This window comes from Sceloporus occidentalis, unplaced genomic scaffold (genome assembly GCF_023333645.1).
Source record: "Sceloporus occidentalis isolate IW3139 unplaced genomic scaffold, rSceOcc1.0.p SCAF_7, whole genome shotgun sequence".
NCBI lineage: Eukaryota > Metazoa > Chordata > Lepidosauria > Squamata > Phrynosomatidae > Sceloporus > Sceloporus occidentalis.
Genome location: NW_028316987.1, coordinates 87,568,108 through 87,585,493, shown reverse-complemented (window position 1 = coordinate 87,585,493; position 17,386 = coordinate 87,568,108). Strand labels below are relative to the sequence as shown.

Sequence of the window (17,386 nt, the reverse complement as noted above, 5' to 3'; positions counted from 1 at the left end):
TAGGAAAGGGAGACAAAAGATTGGGAAATAGAGAAAAGCAAAGTGGTGGCTTCCGGTTTACAGTGACATTCGCATGACATGATGGTTTACTCCCATTGCGTCTAAATCGATGATTCTGTAGAAGACGAACAATCCCATTCGCTCTTCTAAATGGATGATTCTGTAGCCTGAAATTGATTATTCTGTCGAAGAATGAAAATGATTCTGTAGAAGTCCCATTTTCTTTATCATACATGTACAATATTTACAAAGAGATGATGGGAAATGCAGGTACTGAGCCAAGCAAGCGCTTATTATGTAGTTCTCCAATTGTATAGGACTGAATGAAACAAAATAGCAGCTTTCATACTTTCTAGCTTAAAATACATTTTTGTACACTGTTTTGGCTGCCATTTTTGCTGAAATCTCTGGGATATGTGCTAGGAAACACAGCCAAACAATTCAAAACAGAGAAGATTTTCACACGACATTGTTATATCATTCCTTTATCGTCCCAAAGTGTAGTGGAATCGTCATAACATATAGACGATTCCAAAAGATTTTCACATGAGGCTGTTGGTGTTCTTAAAACGATGATATATCAGAATTCAGCAATAAATGATTACAAAACGATTTCAAAACAGTTGAATTACTGAATGATAAAGGAACAATATAAGGATGTCGTGGGAAAATCTTCATTGTTGCTAATGTCACTAGATTTTCAAAATAGCAACAAAGACAGCAGTACATGTCGAAAACCACTGCCACTCATCAACTAATATGGGCTTCAGTTGCCATGCTTTTCCCCATCTACAGACTCCCCAAAACTGAATCTCCATGTATGGGAACGATCCACCTCTGTACTTCTTCACACAATGGGAGATGTAGGGATGGCTGCCAGCTTGGATGACTTTAAAAATAAATTAGACACATTCATAGAGGGTAAAGCAATCCATGACCACTCCTCATGATAGCTATATATAGTCAGCCCTTCATATCCATGGATTATTTATCCATGGATTTAACTATCCACAGCTTGAAAATATTCCAAAAATATATGAACTACAGAAAGCAAGCCTTGGTTTTGCCATTTTATATAAGGGACAACATTTCATTACCCCTAGCCATATTTAAATATTTGAAGAGGTGTCATATTGAGGATGGAGCAAGTTTGTTTTCTGCTGCTCCAGAGACTAGGACCCAGAGCAATGGATGCAAACTACAGGAAAAGAGATTCCACCTAAACATTAGCATTGATCCCCTGACAGTAGGAGCTGTTCCACAGTGGAACACACTCCCTCAGAGAGTGGTGGAGTCTCCTTCTTTGGAGATTTTTAAACAGAGACTGGCCATCTGTCGGGGATGCTTTGATTGTGAGTTCCTGCATGGCAGGGGGTTGGATTGGATAGCCCTTGAGGTCTCTTCCAACTCTTATGATTCTGTTAACACCAGCTGAATTCCTTTTCCTACAAAACCAAGAGTCAACTCCAGTTTTCACTCTGGCAACTCTTGCAGTTGTAGTTTTATGGTGCACATGCAAAGAACTGTATTAGAGTTGCTTTGTTTTTCCTCTTCCCAAAGCAATAGTTAACCAGCTTTTGTGGGGAGAAGAATTGTGAATCCTGTTTAATTTTGCTGTGTAAATTTCCTCTAAATCAGAGATGCGTATTTTGATTCTGAGAGCAGCAAATGATTCCAAGTCAGTAGTCACAAAGGTTGACATGCATGTCTGCGCTTGCTCGCATATCTCTCTCTGGTTTTTCTTCGTGAACAAAGATTCAGGAGGACTCATCCCGCACTTTCTACAAGCGCATTGATGACTAAAAAGGCCAATCCGAGATAAACAGGTCTGGTTGCAGAAAGCACAGCAGAAAGTCTCCTTGGGTGATGTTTCCGGGTTGTGGTTCTTTCTGCATTGTCGTTTCTCTTCAAGACTTGTTTGGCATGAACTTTCAAAAAAGGCTGCAGCATCGTGAATAGTGCGTCTCCATGCCTCCCGATGCGAGGCCAGGGCGGACCATTGTTGGTGATCAATTTGGCCGAGCCTGAGATGTTGTTTCAGGGAGTCCTTGTTTCTCTTCTTTGGGGCGCCCCTCTTATGCTGACCCGTGGCGAGTTCACATATACAGTCCTAGTGATCCCCTCTCACTGGGAAGAAGTGGAAGGCCTTCTTTCTACTCCATGTGAATCTCCAGGGGATGATATGGAGAGCTCCCCTAACCGTCCTAATACAGATGCTTTTTTCCCACTGCATGAAATAGAAAATCAGCTTGGGGAGTAGCCAGGAGGGGGCTTAGTTTATGGCCCATGGTCTGTACATTTTATATGCTGGCCCTCAGTGGTGCAGTTCCCTTCAGAATCAATAAATGATGGTAACAACAGAGTCCCTATAGTCTCCCATGTAATAAAACTCAGGAAATCTGAAGATGGCATAGCACACATTCTGAGAATAGGAGGGAGGGAGTGTTTACTTCCAGCTTGATGAAAGACCTTGGCTGAACTCATTATTCTAGAGCGTTTAAGTGCAGATGTTCCCGTCCCTCAAGATTTAGAGCTTTAAGAAGAGCTGATTCTTTCACCTTCTGTGCCAGCTGGACTGGATATTAGGTTTGTTGTTTCCTGAATTAAAGGGACCTATTTAAATTTGGACAAATGCTGCATGAATATTGAGGATTTATAGTGGGGGGAAATAACTCATTCGAAGACGGGGGGAGGTTAGGTGTTTATGATATATTATGCATGCTTAGTGTGAAGACCTGAGAAAGATTGAATTTTCCCCCTTTAGAAAAAGAAAATCTCAGTATATAGCTCAATGGTTCCCAAACTTTGGTTTTCAGATGTTTGGGACTTTAGCTCCCAGAATTCCTGATTGTTGGCCAAGCTGGCTTTGGCTTCTTGGAGTTGATGTCCAAAACATCTGGAGGGCCAAAGTTTGGAATCACTGATGTAGATGATCACCACTATGTAGATGATGAAATGACCATTTATGTGACCTGCAGATTTTTTTAAATGAGTGCTCAGACTTGCTTTTTAATTGTTCATTTATAAAATGAAGTATTTGCCTTCTTGCTTGCAAAGAGTGACTCCAGTCCTAGAGAATAAGGAACAGGAGATGGTCATAAAAAGAATCCTGTAGCACCTTTGAGACTGAGATGAAGACATTTCTAGCATAAAAGTTTGTGGGCTCCATTCAGTGGAGCCTCTGTGGACAGACACATATACCAAAGAACATAAAGGCACAAATAGGCATAAAGAGTAGTTAATGGAATAAAAGTGGGAGATAGGTTTTACGTACAAGAGAAGCAGGTTTAGCCATCACATGTCATGCCCAGCCTGGAGGATGGCTTGGAGGACTCAGAGGATGAGCTAGAGCCCCTGGGACCTGAACCTGTAATGGAGGAGCCAGAGCCCCTGGGGCTTGAACCTGTAATGGAGGAGCCAGAGGCTGGCCCTAGTTCTGCTGGAGCAGAGTCTATGGCCCCTCCAGAGATTCAGCAGTCAAGTTTGCCTGGTGCCGAGGCTGTGGACACGGAGGAGGATCTGGGCAGTGTGCCTACCTTCAATGAGTGTCGAGCAGAAAGAAAGGGCCTTCGAAGATCTCGGAGGCTTTATCAGAAGCGTCTTCGTAATCAGACACAGCTGAAGGCCGGCTCCTTGCCTTCTTAAGCACCTAGAGCATGTGTGGTTCTTTGCCAGTGGATATCTGACTCTTTTAGAGGAAAGACTCTGTCTCTGGCTCCTTTGGCTTCTTGTCTTGACTACCCGGAAACCTTGACCTTGGACTGCTTTATCGACCTGCCTATCTGTTGCCCTGAACCTCGGACCGTCTGACAATTCTCTTGGTAATCCCTTTTGGTAGAACTACTGTGAATCTCCAGGACTGTGTAGCTTACACTGACTTTGCTGTGCTGGGAGGGGGTTTGTTTGTTTGAGAACTAGCTGCCTTATCAGCCCTTTGGCTGCTTTCCCGGACATCACTTTTTTAGTTGATGCAGTGGACCCTTCCCATATGCAAGGGTTCAGTTCTAGACTCCTCTTCTCCAAGGATAGGGAAAACTGCAGATGCCCATATAATTCAATGGGTGGTAAGATACACTCATTGGTATCAGCATGCCCACAAGCAAGACCGCCACTGAATAATATGGAGAGTGGTGAGCTGTGGACACTCCAGTCTACAGATAGAAGCTAGAGTCTACTTTATCCAGAATTCCAAAATCCAAAATATTCCAAAATCATCCACATGGGTGGCTGAGATCGTTACACCTTTGTTTTCTAGTGGTTCATTGTACACAAAATTATTAAAAATTATTATGTATAAAATTATCTTCAGACTATATCTGTAAGGTTTATATGAAACATCAATTAATTTCATGTTTAGACTTGGGTCCCATTTCCAGCATGTCTCCATATGTGCAGTTGGACTTTGGTATCTGAGACTGGTAGCAAATGCCATGCACATCTGTGTATGGTATTGACTCTGAACACACCGTAGACAGGACATATCTTCTAATTAAAGCCGGCGGCTCTGAGATGCCCCCGGTGCCTTTGTTTATTGGTATGATAATATGGCCTCCATGTATGAGCTTGCATGCATTATGTTATAAATAATTCATGGCTTAGCAAATAAAGAGATCCTGGAAGCTGTACACTGGGGTGAGGGCTGTGGGGAGGACAGCTGTTGCCAATTATCACACCCCTCCAGCCCCCTGGCTTCTGAATCTCCCCCTTCCATCTCCACTGTCTGGCCACTTGCAGCTGCCCTTTTAAATCATTCATTATTACGGCTTAAGAGATACTCTGGTGGAAGCCAGCAGAAATCACTTCAGTTGTCACTCTCTGTGAGTGTGTGTGTGTGTATTCATTCACCTTCCTCTCTTACTATTACAATTTTGTCACATTTATAGTTGGCATTTTCTCTGTATTGGGAGGTGGTGTGGAATACTGATTATTCACTGCCATCGTTTTCATTGGTCTTTCAGAAAGAAGGAGGCAGGCTGCACATTTTGGAAATCCAAATGAGTTTTTTCCTATAAAAGCATTTGACAGTTTGGGCAAAAAATGTTACTCATTCAGAATCATGGATGTGCTGGTTCATTAGGATTTCTCATTGTTACGCTATTAATTTAACACTTGAAATGTCTGGAAGGTGTTGCGGTGTTTACATATGACCTCCCTTCAGTATAGGCAATAAAATACCCAGAAAAAAATGACAATATGCCTATAATGTACTGTTTTCTTTCTTGTCGAATTATTTGGAACCCTGAAAATATGTACGTTAATACACACACACACACACACACACACACACACACACGATCTCATGTGCAAAGGTAAGGAATAAATAAAATATAAACTGTTCCATACAAACTCCAGTAGCTATTTTGTTGTTGTTGTGTGCTTTCAAGTCACTTCTGACTTATGGCGACCCTAAGGCAACTTTATTATGGGGTTTTCTTGGCCAGATTTGTTCAGAGAGGTTTTGCCATTGCCTTCCCTTGAGGCTGAGAGCAAGTGACTTGCCAAAGGGGACCCAGTGGCTCTCATGGCCAAGCTGGGAGACGAACCCTGGTCTCCAGAGGTGCAAGCCAAAACTCAGATCACTACACCATACTGGCTCTCCATAAAACACACACACACACACACACACACACACACACACACTCTGACACTATCTCATAAACAAAGGTAAGGAATAAATAAGATATAAACTGTATCATACAAACTCCATTAGCCATAATTTTTTTTTTTTTTGGGGGGGGGGGATACTAAATTGACAGTTAGACTGCTGACTAAGAAAAAATTACTTTTTTTGGACTATAACTCCAGAATCTCTGAGCTGAGCGGCCAGTGGCCATGTTTCCTGCAGTCTTCTGGAAGTCGTATCCCTCAAAATAACTTTTTCAAAGTCAGCATATAAATAATGTTCTAGATCATGTTGGACAGTGGCATGTTGCCTGGCTACTATTAGGCAGAGCAGGGCAGCACCTCAGGCAGCAGAGGATGCCAGAATAGGCCATGGAAATGCCTGTGGTAGTGGTGATTTAATTTTTGACTGCTAGGGTAGTGTGTCTTTTGGATTTTCACAGATGCCAACATGACTTGATTCCCATTGTATACTTGCTAATTTGACTTCAGGTTGAGGGTGCGTGTGCCATTGGCTGCTTTGTCTCAGGTACCAAAACATCTTTGGTCATTCTTGGGTCTAATCAGTATTGAAGAGTTAATACAGTTTGACACCATTTTAACTGCCATAGCTCAGTGCTAAGGAATTCTTGGATTTGTATTTGTTGTGGCACCAGAGCTCTCTGACAAGCCAGGCTAAATAAAACTACAAATCCCAGAATTCAAAAGCATTGAGTCATAGCTGTTAATGTGGTGTCAAACTGCATTATTTCTGCAGTGCAGAGGCAGCCTTATATGGCAATTTAATATTTATCCAGGAGATTGTCTCTGATGACACATAGTTAAATATAAGAAATAGTAACAAAAATCATTTCAGGAAGTTTTTATCTGCAGTCTCCATTTTATGTTTCATTCGCAGCCCATTTAACTCAGTGCAGAATACAAAAATAAGCTTGTTAATGAAGAGTGTTAACAGAGAATGGGAATCAGACGTACTCTATTAATCAGGCAAAAGAAATCTAGTCATCTTCCCTCACTAGCAGAACCACATAAATGAAGAACTTGTCTGAAATGAAAAATGGAACAAATGTTAATAGTATATTTTCTCTATAAAAGAAAGAGAAAGAGGGTTTTAAATGAACGGAAACTGAGACTACTTCGGTTACTGTAGCAGGAAATATTGGAAGATTTATACCAGTATAGATGACAGCAGATTATTTCTCCCACTTAATACACGAAACTGTAGGCCTTGTTCCAACTGTAGGTACTGGAGAAAATATGAAGTGTTATGCTAATATTAGATGTTGATATTGTCATTTAAAAACCACAAACAATGCCAAATTTAGCCTACTCTGTCAGGGGGTTCTGGTGCCACAACAAACTACAAGTCCAAGGATTTGATAGGATGGAGCCGTGGCAGTGAAAGCAGTGGCAAATTCCATTATTTCTACAGAGCAGATGCAGTTAGAGAAACAGAATATCTTGCTTGTCAGTGCATTTTAGGTGGGCTAGGGGAAGCTAATGCTTTATGAATATGCCATAGATCAGTACTGAGGAGACTGGTCTTCCAGATGTTGTTGGACCACCAAACACTAACAAGCATGGCCCATGGTCATGGATTTGTCATTCAACAATATCTGCAGCTCTCTTGGTGTTCATCTTCTGTCACAGACTGACCAAAGTTACTGGTAGTGGTTGTGTGTGCCACTTTGTATTTACAAACTGACCTATTTGTATTTCAGCATAGACAGCTTGTATGACACTCAAATTCACAGAATACATTTTTGACTCGTTTCTCTATTCCCTCACTCCTGATTTGGAGTTTTCAGATTTTTGTGAAGTACGTCTGGTTAGGTGGCAATCAGAAAGGTTAGTCACCTTCTGAAATTTCCTCTTCTATAGAAAGGATAAAAGGTATCATATCCCTATCCTCTCTTCTATCTGATCATGCCCAGATTATAGAAAAAGTAATTATGTGGACTGAACAGCCCCTGCTCTTTGTTGGTGTAGGCACAGCACAGCTGCCTGGAGTAGGAATCGTTTCTGTTCTTCTGGTGCATGAACAAAGAGGGTATTGCCATCTACTGCACGCTTTCAAAATGTTCACGTCTCCTCCAGTGGTGTGTCTCCAGCTAATGGCATGAAAAAGAGAGAACCATGAAAACTTATTTGTGACAGCAGATTTCACACCCCACATATCATGTTTACGCCATCAAAGAGCTGCTCTAATGACATTCTTGCCTGCATTTTGAATTTGTGAGTAGGAAAATGTAATGCACCAAAGTTGCTCAGATAAAAGCAAGGCTACTGGTGCATTTGTGTCACTCTGAGTGGATATAGATGTGCATGCAAATCAAGACCTGCACTCTGTCATCAGTTTTCATTTTACAAATCCCACACATGGCAGTGCGCTTGACATATCGGTCACCAAAGCAAAAGCTAATTCAGTAGTCTAATCTGCTCCATTCCTATTTCAATCAGTTTTTTTTTCTTATTTTATGTTTAAAGCAGAATATGCATGTTTAATGAATTAAATATACTTTCACTGCTTCTGTTAAAAACTCCATTCCTCCCCCCACCTTTTTTTTTCAAGTCACTTTCCAAAACATTTTTTAAAATGGCCTCAAGAAGGAAGGGGTTAGTGACGTCATTCATTTCCCGCCAATCAGACCTGTGCATGGTTGGCTTTTAGTAGAAATACACCTAACCCCTTTTCTGATGCTGGAAAGAAAATTGTATGCTAAATGAAGCATAGTAATATTACTTCTAATGTAGGTCTAGAATTCAAAGACATAGCCATGCTAGTTTGGAAAATCAGTATGCAAAGGGATCTTGTAGCACCTTTGAGACTAACTGAAAGGAAGAAGTTGGCAGCATGAGGTTTCATAGAGTTGAGCCTACTTTCTCAATGCAGTGTTCGGAGAGCATCTGAGAAAGTAGGCTCAAGTGTATTAACCTGTTAATATGCGGGTTCTGGTCTTCCAGTGAGTATTCCACTGATAACCCATCCAAACAGATATTCATTTCCAATAACCTTCTTAATAATTTTTCCCTTGTAATTATATTGCATTGTTTTTTTAATGTAATGTCTTTCCCCCCCTATTTTCCAGGTCCAAGAGTTCCAATGGTCACTGTCTACAATGTATCCAATAAACAAAGTAAGTAGAGATCTCAAAGATGCCATTTCACATTTCAGTGTTGGAGAGGGAGATTTCAGAAACAAAAAGGTCCAAAACCACTCTGCAGAAATAATCCTGTTTGAGACCCCTGTATCAATCCTAGGGAATTCTGGGAACTGTAGTTTTGTGAGAGATTGAGCCTTCTCTGTCAGAGAACTCTGGTGCCACAATAGACTACAATTCCCAAGATTCCCCAGCACTGAGCAAGGGCAGTTAAAGTGATCTTGAACTGGATAATTTGGGGATGTGTTTTGGACCAAAGTCTCACAGCGGAAACGGAAGGTCTTCTCTGAAAAGTCTGTATAAATGGGTCTAGCTGTGGGCAATTTTGTTTCCTAAGGCTTCATCTTTTGCTTAGGAAACAAAAATATTTAAAAATCAAAAATATCAAACCCATGTCTGTTAGGGTTTAGCTATAAATCAGCAGAGTAGCAGAGGATGGTTCTTTGTCTAAGAATGCTTCTTTAAGAACTGAGAAAAAACACAAGTAGTTTGCAGTTTAAACAAAAGTTTACTAATGGTTTGAAGAAATCTTTATCTCACCATCTTTTCAAAGAAAGCTGAGAGAGGAGGAAGATGCAGGACAGGGCAGAAGCAAGAGAATCTTTATGTTTGAGATAAAACCTCCTAAAAAGGAGTTAGCTGAATCACATGGTTTTTTTATTGGGCTACAAAGGTATTATTACCCTGTGATTCAGTTAGATGCAAATGGGATGTTTGCATGCAGAAAATCTTGTCTATCTATCTGAAGAGGGGGAGAGGGAATGGTAACATCTTCCAACATGAGAGAGAGAGAGAGAGAGTTAGTTCACAGTTATAGCAGTTTGATCATACTTTAACTGCCATGTCTCTTATCCTGCAAGTAATTTGTAATTGTCTGCTAGAGAATTCTAGTTCACTTCGCCAAACTATAGCACTAGTGCTCTCTAGCAGAAAATTCTAACCAAACAACAACTCCCAGGGTTTCGTAGGATGGTGTCAGGGCAGTTAAAGTGGTATCAAATATAACAGTCACCATTCAACCAGCCTAAAAGACTTTGCTAACTGAAACAAAATAGAAAATAGTGCCTTCTATCTCCAGGACAAACTTTTTTGGGGAAAGAAAATGGCATGGCCATTCTCATTAATTATGGGAAAATACACTAGCTTGAATCTTTTTGATAGTTTTAGCAGCAGTCTATCCACCTAGTAGACCAACATTATATATATATATATATATATATATATATATATAAATTTATATCCCACTTTTCTCCCATCATCGGACCAAAGGTAGCTTACAACAGAGTAAAACCAAGTACAGTACTGTAAAGCTAAAAGCTTTACATTAAAAATAAAAACACATTGACTAAACTATCCTGTTAAAAACAGAAAGGCAAAACAGTTTTAAACCACTTTTAAAACATATTTAACAAAAATTTAAAAAAATTCCCATCAGCATCTTTTTTGTTATATCTAATGCTGTTTGTTATTCATCTATGTTTGATTTGTCAAATTAAATGTTATCTGTTGCATCTGTATTATTCTATATGAAATTAATAAAACAAAAAAGAAAGGGGGGAGGCCCTTCTGCTATATGCATCAAAATTCAAGAAAATTGTAAGGATGGCGGGGGGGGGGGACAGTTAAGCTGCCGTGTACCTTCTAATTTCTCGATACAACCTTGCTGTTGTCTCTGTTAAACATACATGCGCACCAATTATTTCCCCTGAACTTGGGAACAGTGCTTAGACCAGGCTACCAAAAACATATTGAAGGTTGGGAACCTAATTCTTTTTTTCACACATCCCAGTCTGGCACTTTCTGGAGTGAAAATCTTTGTAAAAGATCCTTGCACAGAGTTGAAGCAATGCTGTGGCTGTGGATGGCTCCTGCATTAATGGTCCAATGAATCCACTCTGGGTTTTTGTCTGAACTTTAAAGAAGGTATACAAGGTGCTTAACCTACAATTGAGATAGGGCCTGGCACATTGGATAAATCCTTTAAAGTTTATAATGAAATAATAATAAATAATAAATAAAAGCTTTATTTTTACCTTGCCTCTCAGTCAAAAGACAATCGAGGCAGACACAGACAAAATGTCACTGAAACCACCAACTCAATTGAATTTGAGCAAGGCTGGAAATTGAGGTTGGGGAAATATAAAATGTGTTTGTGTGTGAAAGATACGTGAGTAAACTAGGCACACAGATTTGCTGAACTGCCTCATTTTGCATCTGATTACTTTGTGCCCGGTCTCCCATGCATTAGGCAGTTCTCTCTTGTCTCAACGGATAAAGGAAGCCATTGTGAAAGCCTCTTGTTCATGAAGTTCTATTTATTTCTTAATATGAGGCCACATTAAGGGAGTATTCTGCAGTAATCAGATAACTGCAAATCCCACCCAATATTATGGTGTGCTTACATTTAATTAAGAACGGGCTATTTGTACTGCTCAGACAAGGGTTCCCAGTAGTCCTAAGGTTGGGAAGTGAATTGAGAATTCTCTGAGAGATATGTCAGTCTCCTCTTGTTTCCTCCACTCATCTCCTGCCTTTCTCTGGATGCAATTATAAGAGCAAATAGAATGGCTTTGCCGAGTCCCTGCATGGCCAGCCTCTTTCTGCTGATAAAGCTAATTGTGCAAGCCGTAATTAAATGAGGATCCTAACATTTAACCAAACTTAATAGTCTGATGCTTTGGAGCTTTCACTAGGGTTATGATTTCAATAAAGATGAGAGGAGGCTTTTCAGGAACCAGGCTGAATGTTCATTGAACCGTTAAACCCACCTTCTGAAATATCTATGAAAAAAGCTCATTAATTGGAATTGACAGGGCTTTGTAATGCAGCTTCTCCTTGTTCAATTCATTGGAGACAAACTTATGGGCATAGGACATGATTGGAAGTCATGGCAAGTACACCAGTATATATCCCCCCTCCCCAAATTATTCTATTCAGGGATGGATATATTTATGCAGATTTACCTTGAAGTAGACCCACACCCGTTAATATCCAACTTGTTAATTCACTAGCTTGACCATTGACAAGGCAGTGTCGTGCCTTGATCCTATGCTGCATGCTTACAATTGCCCCATGTTCACAAAAGATATCAAATATGCAGTTGTCCTTAAATCGATTCTTGCCAAGCATTAATTCTCCCCTTTACACTGTAGATTCCCAGACCTAGCCAATACCCTTGAAAACCTTTCATTCCCTCATTTCCTAACTAAATTAAGCTAGAGTTGTGCCAAATGCACTCTTACTTTCAAATGAAAGGTGTCACTTTCACTGGGATGCCTATTTCTTCTTGGAACCCATAAAAATAGAGGGGGTCATACATTAACAAAATCACAATGTATGTTGCATCGATAACAGACAAAAGGCACAAAATACATCACACTACTTTTTGAAGTTTTGGTCCAAGATTGGTCCAGGAGATCTTCCAGAAGCATTTTAAGAGACTGACAGCACAACCTCAGATCACAACGGAAGTTAGGTTGTTGTTGCCAGTGGAAAAAGAAATCTCATGACATTCCTTTTAATGCTTTTGTTCCTGGTCTCCTTATGGCCCTCTTTATGTACATCAACCCTCTTTATCTGCATTAATCCTCCCTCAGGACCATCTTAAACACCACTTCAAGCAAACATCCCAAGCAAGAAGACCAGACCAGTGACCCTAACACTGTCACGTTTCCTCCCTGCAAGATTCATTGTTATCTTTGCCTTGTGAAAAAGCCCATAAGCTTAGAAACCAGTTTTGGGTCTTTTTGTTAGTCAGATAAACCAATCACCACAATGTGAGTTTTGGATTTTGTTTCAGGAAACAGCAAATGTACCCCTTTTTTCAGTGTTGTTCAGTGTGCCATTGTTTCTCCTGATTCCTGCTGCTTTGCCCTTATTCATGGAATGGCCATTCCTACAGACTATACTGAAGAGGTAGTCCTTAGGCCCCAAAATGCCACCCCAGGGTTGTTTTTATATACTTTGACCCCTCTGAATTTCCTGGTCACATTTTTTCTGTTCAGCAAAAGATGGGGAATTGTCTTTACAAGAAGCTTCCAGGAGTGCAATTCACCTTTTGAATAGGTTTCAGGGACCCATTTCATTGTTTAACATTCATTTTAAAAATTATCCAAAATGCCAATTTTTTTCTTTGTGGACTCTGGAGTGTCCTGGATCTGATACAGTTTTCCACTCTTGCTTTACACTGTATTTTACAGGATCAGAATGCTATTGTGTACTGCTAAATGGTCACCCTGATTTAGCTGGGTGACATGTTAAGCAGAAAGGGGGGGGGGATATTAATGTCCTGATAAAATAAATGAAGAAACGGCAATACAGGTGACCAAAAAAAGAAATTCACCTCCTACACCAAAGTTCCATAGGCTACATACCTCTTACTAGTTTTGAACATCTTTGGTGTTCAGTTTTCTGACAATTCCTGAATGCAGTTATCTGTTAAAGCATGGGATATTTGTGTCCCCAAACAGTAATGGATATACATGTGAGAAGGCATGCTTCCATGAAGACAAGTGATCAGCTGTTGAGGAAGTGGTAAAGAAGGATAGATTTAGTGACCTCACACATATATTCATTGATTTTCTGAAAAAATCTGTATGTGTGCACAGTTAGACTGGTGCTTAAGGATAGCATTGCACCAAAAATTGTCCTTTTGAGAAATGTCTCTTATTATACACACGTGTTCAGTCATGGTCATGATATCCCAGTATTTAATTCTCTGTTGTGCAAATGTTGTTCTTGCATTTTCCCCTCAAAAACTAAAAAAAGGGGGGTCCCTCCCCCCCGCTTAATCTCTCAGTCTCTGGTTTGGTGTTTTTCTCTCTAGTATTCCATAATACAGAATTTAGTTAATTAATATATAATTAATTAAACCTTTGAATGATTAGAGGGTTTTTTTCTCCCCTTTCTTTCCAGAATTGTTTGACTTAGAGTTAAATGAAAAAGTACAGAAGACAGTAGCAGAAAGACAGATGCCCAAACGGGACTACGTAGATATGAAAATTCACGATTACAGTAAGTGAAATGCAGTCTATTATATGTTAGTTAGTTGTGTCACTTCTTTTAATTTCAAGAAGTAAAGGCCGTGGATGACAAAAGCATGTTAGAGTTCAACTAATATGTTAAATTTGTGAGTCCATGGATTGTGTGTAGCTTTGGAGTTTTTTCTTAGAAAACAGCTGTGTGAACACTGATCAGATTGCACAGAAACAACGTAAAACTTTCTTCTCCACCATGGATGTGCTAAACCTCACTCTCCCAAAGCTGTTGTTTCCCACAGGAGAGGAATAGCAGCTTCCAGCGTAGGGTTCAGTTTTTATCAAAATTACAGAAAAAGAGAATTTTGTAATTCTTGCCTCTCTTCTTGCATATCTTATACATGAGCTTGACTGCCTTCCCCCAAACAGATGTCATTTGGATTAAAAAAAAACTAGGTACAATAATTCAGAAGTTGGAAGATTTATTTTTTGCAGAGTTGTAGTTTAAAAAGTAACTTTCCCAAGTTTTGCATGAAAGAGAACAAGAGAGAGAGAGAGAGAGAGAGAGAAACCTTTACAGCCCTTCACACTACACAATTATGGCACATTGTTTCCACTTTAACTGCCATGGAATCCTGGGATTTGGAGTTTAGGGAAAGGCACTTACGATTCTCTGTGAGAGAGCTCCAGTACCTTCCCAAATTACAAACACCCGGGATTCCATTGGTTATAGTCAAGGCATTTAAAATGGAATCATAGTTCTGTAACAGTGGAGCACAAAAGCAATCTTTGAACTGGTACATGCTACTTGAAAAAGTCACAAGTATAAACCAACAGTAACTAAACAACCATGTCCCCATGCCCTGCTCTGCTTCTGCTGTATACCACTCCTACCTATATCTCCATTCTTTTGCATATACAGTATTTCAGACCCAATGCCTGCCATGTGGTTGTCTTGTCCTGGGACTAATGATACCAATCAGTTCTCCATTAACCTGTCTGATGGAATAATTAATTAGTCAAAAATATCATGAAAAGATTGCAAAGCACATATTGGCTAATCTTGCTATTAACAGCCCTGGAAATGCTGCTAAAAGCCATCTTTAATTGCCATGCTTTGGGTAATTGGCAATGTAGTTAACATGCTGGAAACAAATGAAGTCAGGAAGGGTCTCCTACAACAACATATTTATGTATGTGCGCCAAGAGGCACTCCAGGAAAAGCAAAGCCTGAGTTAATGTAGTTCTAGGGCACACATTCCTTCAGCTGACAGTTCCTAGAAATGACCCCTTTGATTTGATCCATCCAATTATGTCTTTTCGCCAATATTTTATTCTGTGGGGCCAGGGAGGTCGCAATCAAACCCCTGGAGTTTAGAATGCACAGCAAGGACTCTTTGTTTTTAAAAGCCCTACAGCAAAGGGGATTTTCTTCTGCTCACCATGGGGCATTTTCATTTCACGTTGCTTTTCTTTCTTCGTTTTTCTCTCTCCCCTGGGGCTGCCAAAATATTGGTTTGCAGCACTGTGGTATTCACCCCCCTGGCTAAAAGGGGGGAATTATACGTATCAGCAGCCTCTAATTACATGCTTGATACATGACTGCACCTCTTATAGTGCCCTAGCTCTGAATTGCTTGTCATCTTTGATATTACAGTGCAGGCCTCGTGCTTTGGAAGTATATATTCTGCTGGCATGTAATTTACCGGCCTATTTGGTCAAACATTATATTCCAACGCACACACAGTTCATACTGCTCTCATCTCTTATTGCCTTTCTCTAGAATTGCTGATTCAAGTCTCCAAGCCAGCAGTCTTCACGGAAAACATGCACTACCCATTGCTTCTAGTTGTGTAAGTAACTTTATCCATTTTCTTGGTGTATGCAAACAGCCAAACAAGATTACTCTTTGCTAGCCATTCAGAGAAATGCCTTGTATGAAGGCCAAAGCTTTGAAATGTTAATTTGTAGACTACAGGTATCACAGTCTTCAATGGCACACCCTCATCAACATCCTGATGCAAATCAGGCTCTACCAATGTGCATTGTCAGTCCCTAGCCATTATCTGGATGCACAATGGTCCTATGATGCAATGGTCACTTCACTGGTTCCCCTTTGTAATAAAGTCACAGCATTCCCTTACTGGATATGAACACTATGAAACTTCTCAGTTCTATAACTGATAGATGTAAGTCCACTTACATAGTCATAAGTCCCACACTGAATTCCAGCCTACAACTCCCAGATCTATCTAGCCTAGTATGGTCAACTCTGATCGGCAGCAGATCTCTAGGATTTCATGCAGAATTCTTTCCAATGACCTTTGTGGCCATTGATATTCCCTGAGTAGGTTCCATTCAGGCACTCACCAGCCTTGTTTAGCTTCCAAAATCAGACAAGACTAGATGAGTTAAGGATGGTATACAGTGGGATCTTGTTATCCGCTGGGGTTTGGTTCCAGGATTCCCCATGGATAACAAAATCTGTGGATGTTCAAGTCCCATTAAATACAATGGCAGAGCAAAGTGGTGTCCCTTATATAAAATGGAAAATCAAAGTTTGCTATTTGGAATTTATACTCTTTTAAAAAAAATATTTTCAAGCCATGGATGCTTGAATCCATGAATAAAAAATCTGTGGATAAGGAGGGCCAAGTGTATTATATTACCTGCCTCGATCCTCTGGAGAGGTGGGATACATATGGTTTCCAGTGAGCTGTGCCCTAGTGGGAGTCAGGGCAGACTCTGGCACATGTTGCCGGCATTTCTGACCCCCATTCCCACTATTAAACAGTTGCTTAATTGAGGTCCCTTCTTTTGCACATGATCAGAGCTGGCAAATATTACTTTTTTTTGGTACTGTTCCTAGCATTACTTTTGGGAAGTTGTAATCCCCAAAAGTAATGGCTGTAATTCAGTATGGGACCTACATCTTCATAAGTGGACTTACTTGTGAGGGAAACAGAATTGAGTATTTCACAATATCCATATTCACCTAGGGCAGTAGTCCCCAAACTGTGCTCTTTAAGAGATTTTGGACTTCACCTCCCAGAATCCCAGACTATTGGCCAACATGGCTGAGGCTTCTGGAAGCTGAAGTCCAAAATCTCTTAAAGGGGACCACTGACCTAGGGGCTCCTGTGATTTTGTTGATTGGTTTTAATGGTACTTTTGAGAGTTGAAATAAGTATTTGGTGAGATATGGGGGGGGGGATTTGGTGAGTTTTGGCTTAACGTTTGGGGAATTATCTTCGAGGCTTGTTGGCAACACTGATTACAACATACAAGTCAGTGTCTATTGCACAATGGTAGCCAGTGGCGTGACTGATGTGCCATGATCTTAATTTGCAGTGGAATACACCCTGAAACTGACTAGGAAGTTCTAGAGTGCAATAGGAATTTTCAGTGTACATCAAAAGTTTCCAATGCATATCAGAAATACCCAGTGAGCATCAGAAGTGTCAAATTCACATGAGAAGTACCCTATGCTCATCAGTAGCACTAATGCACATCAGATGCACCTGGTGTGCATTGGATCTCTCTTGCTGGTACTCGGATGCAAACCTTTTTGGTTCACTAACAGGGTTTTATTGCATTTCTGCAACATAGCTACACATTCATAAAGTT

At 40.3% G+C, this 17,386-nt stretch overlaps 1 protein-coding gene across 5 annotated transcripts in view; it reads left to right on the top strand.

The window, feature by feature from the left end:
* The window catches only part of DPP6 (dipeptidyl peptidase like 6), a 622,884-nt gene that overhangs the window by 588,148 nt on the left and 17,350 nt on the right, over positions 1-17,386 (top strand). For all 5 annotated transcript variants that reach the window (XM_089533588.1, XM_089533589.1, XM_089533587.1 and 2 more), the window contains 3 exons: positions 8,712-8,759; positions 13,698-13,796; positions 15,543-15,612. In XM_089533588.1, the coding sequence (XP_089389714.1) occupies positions 8,712-8,759; positions 13,698-13,796; positions 15,543-15,612 (217 nt within the window). The remainder of the gene's footprint in view (positions 1-8,711; positions 8,760-13,697; positions 13,797-15,542; positions 15,613-17,386) is intronic.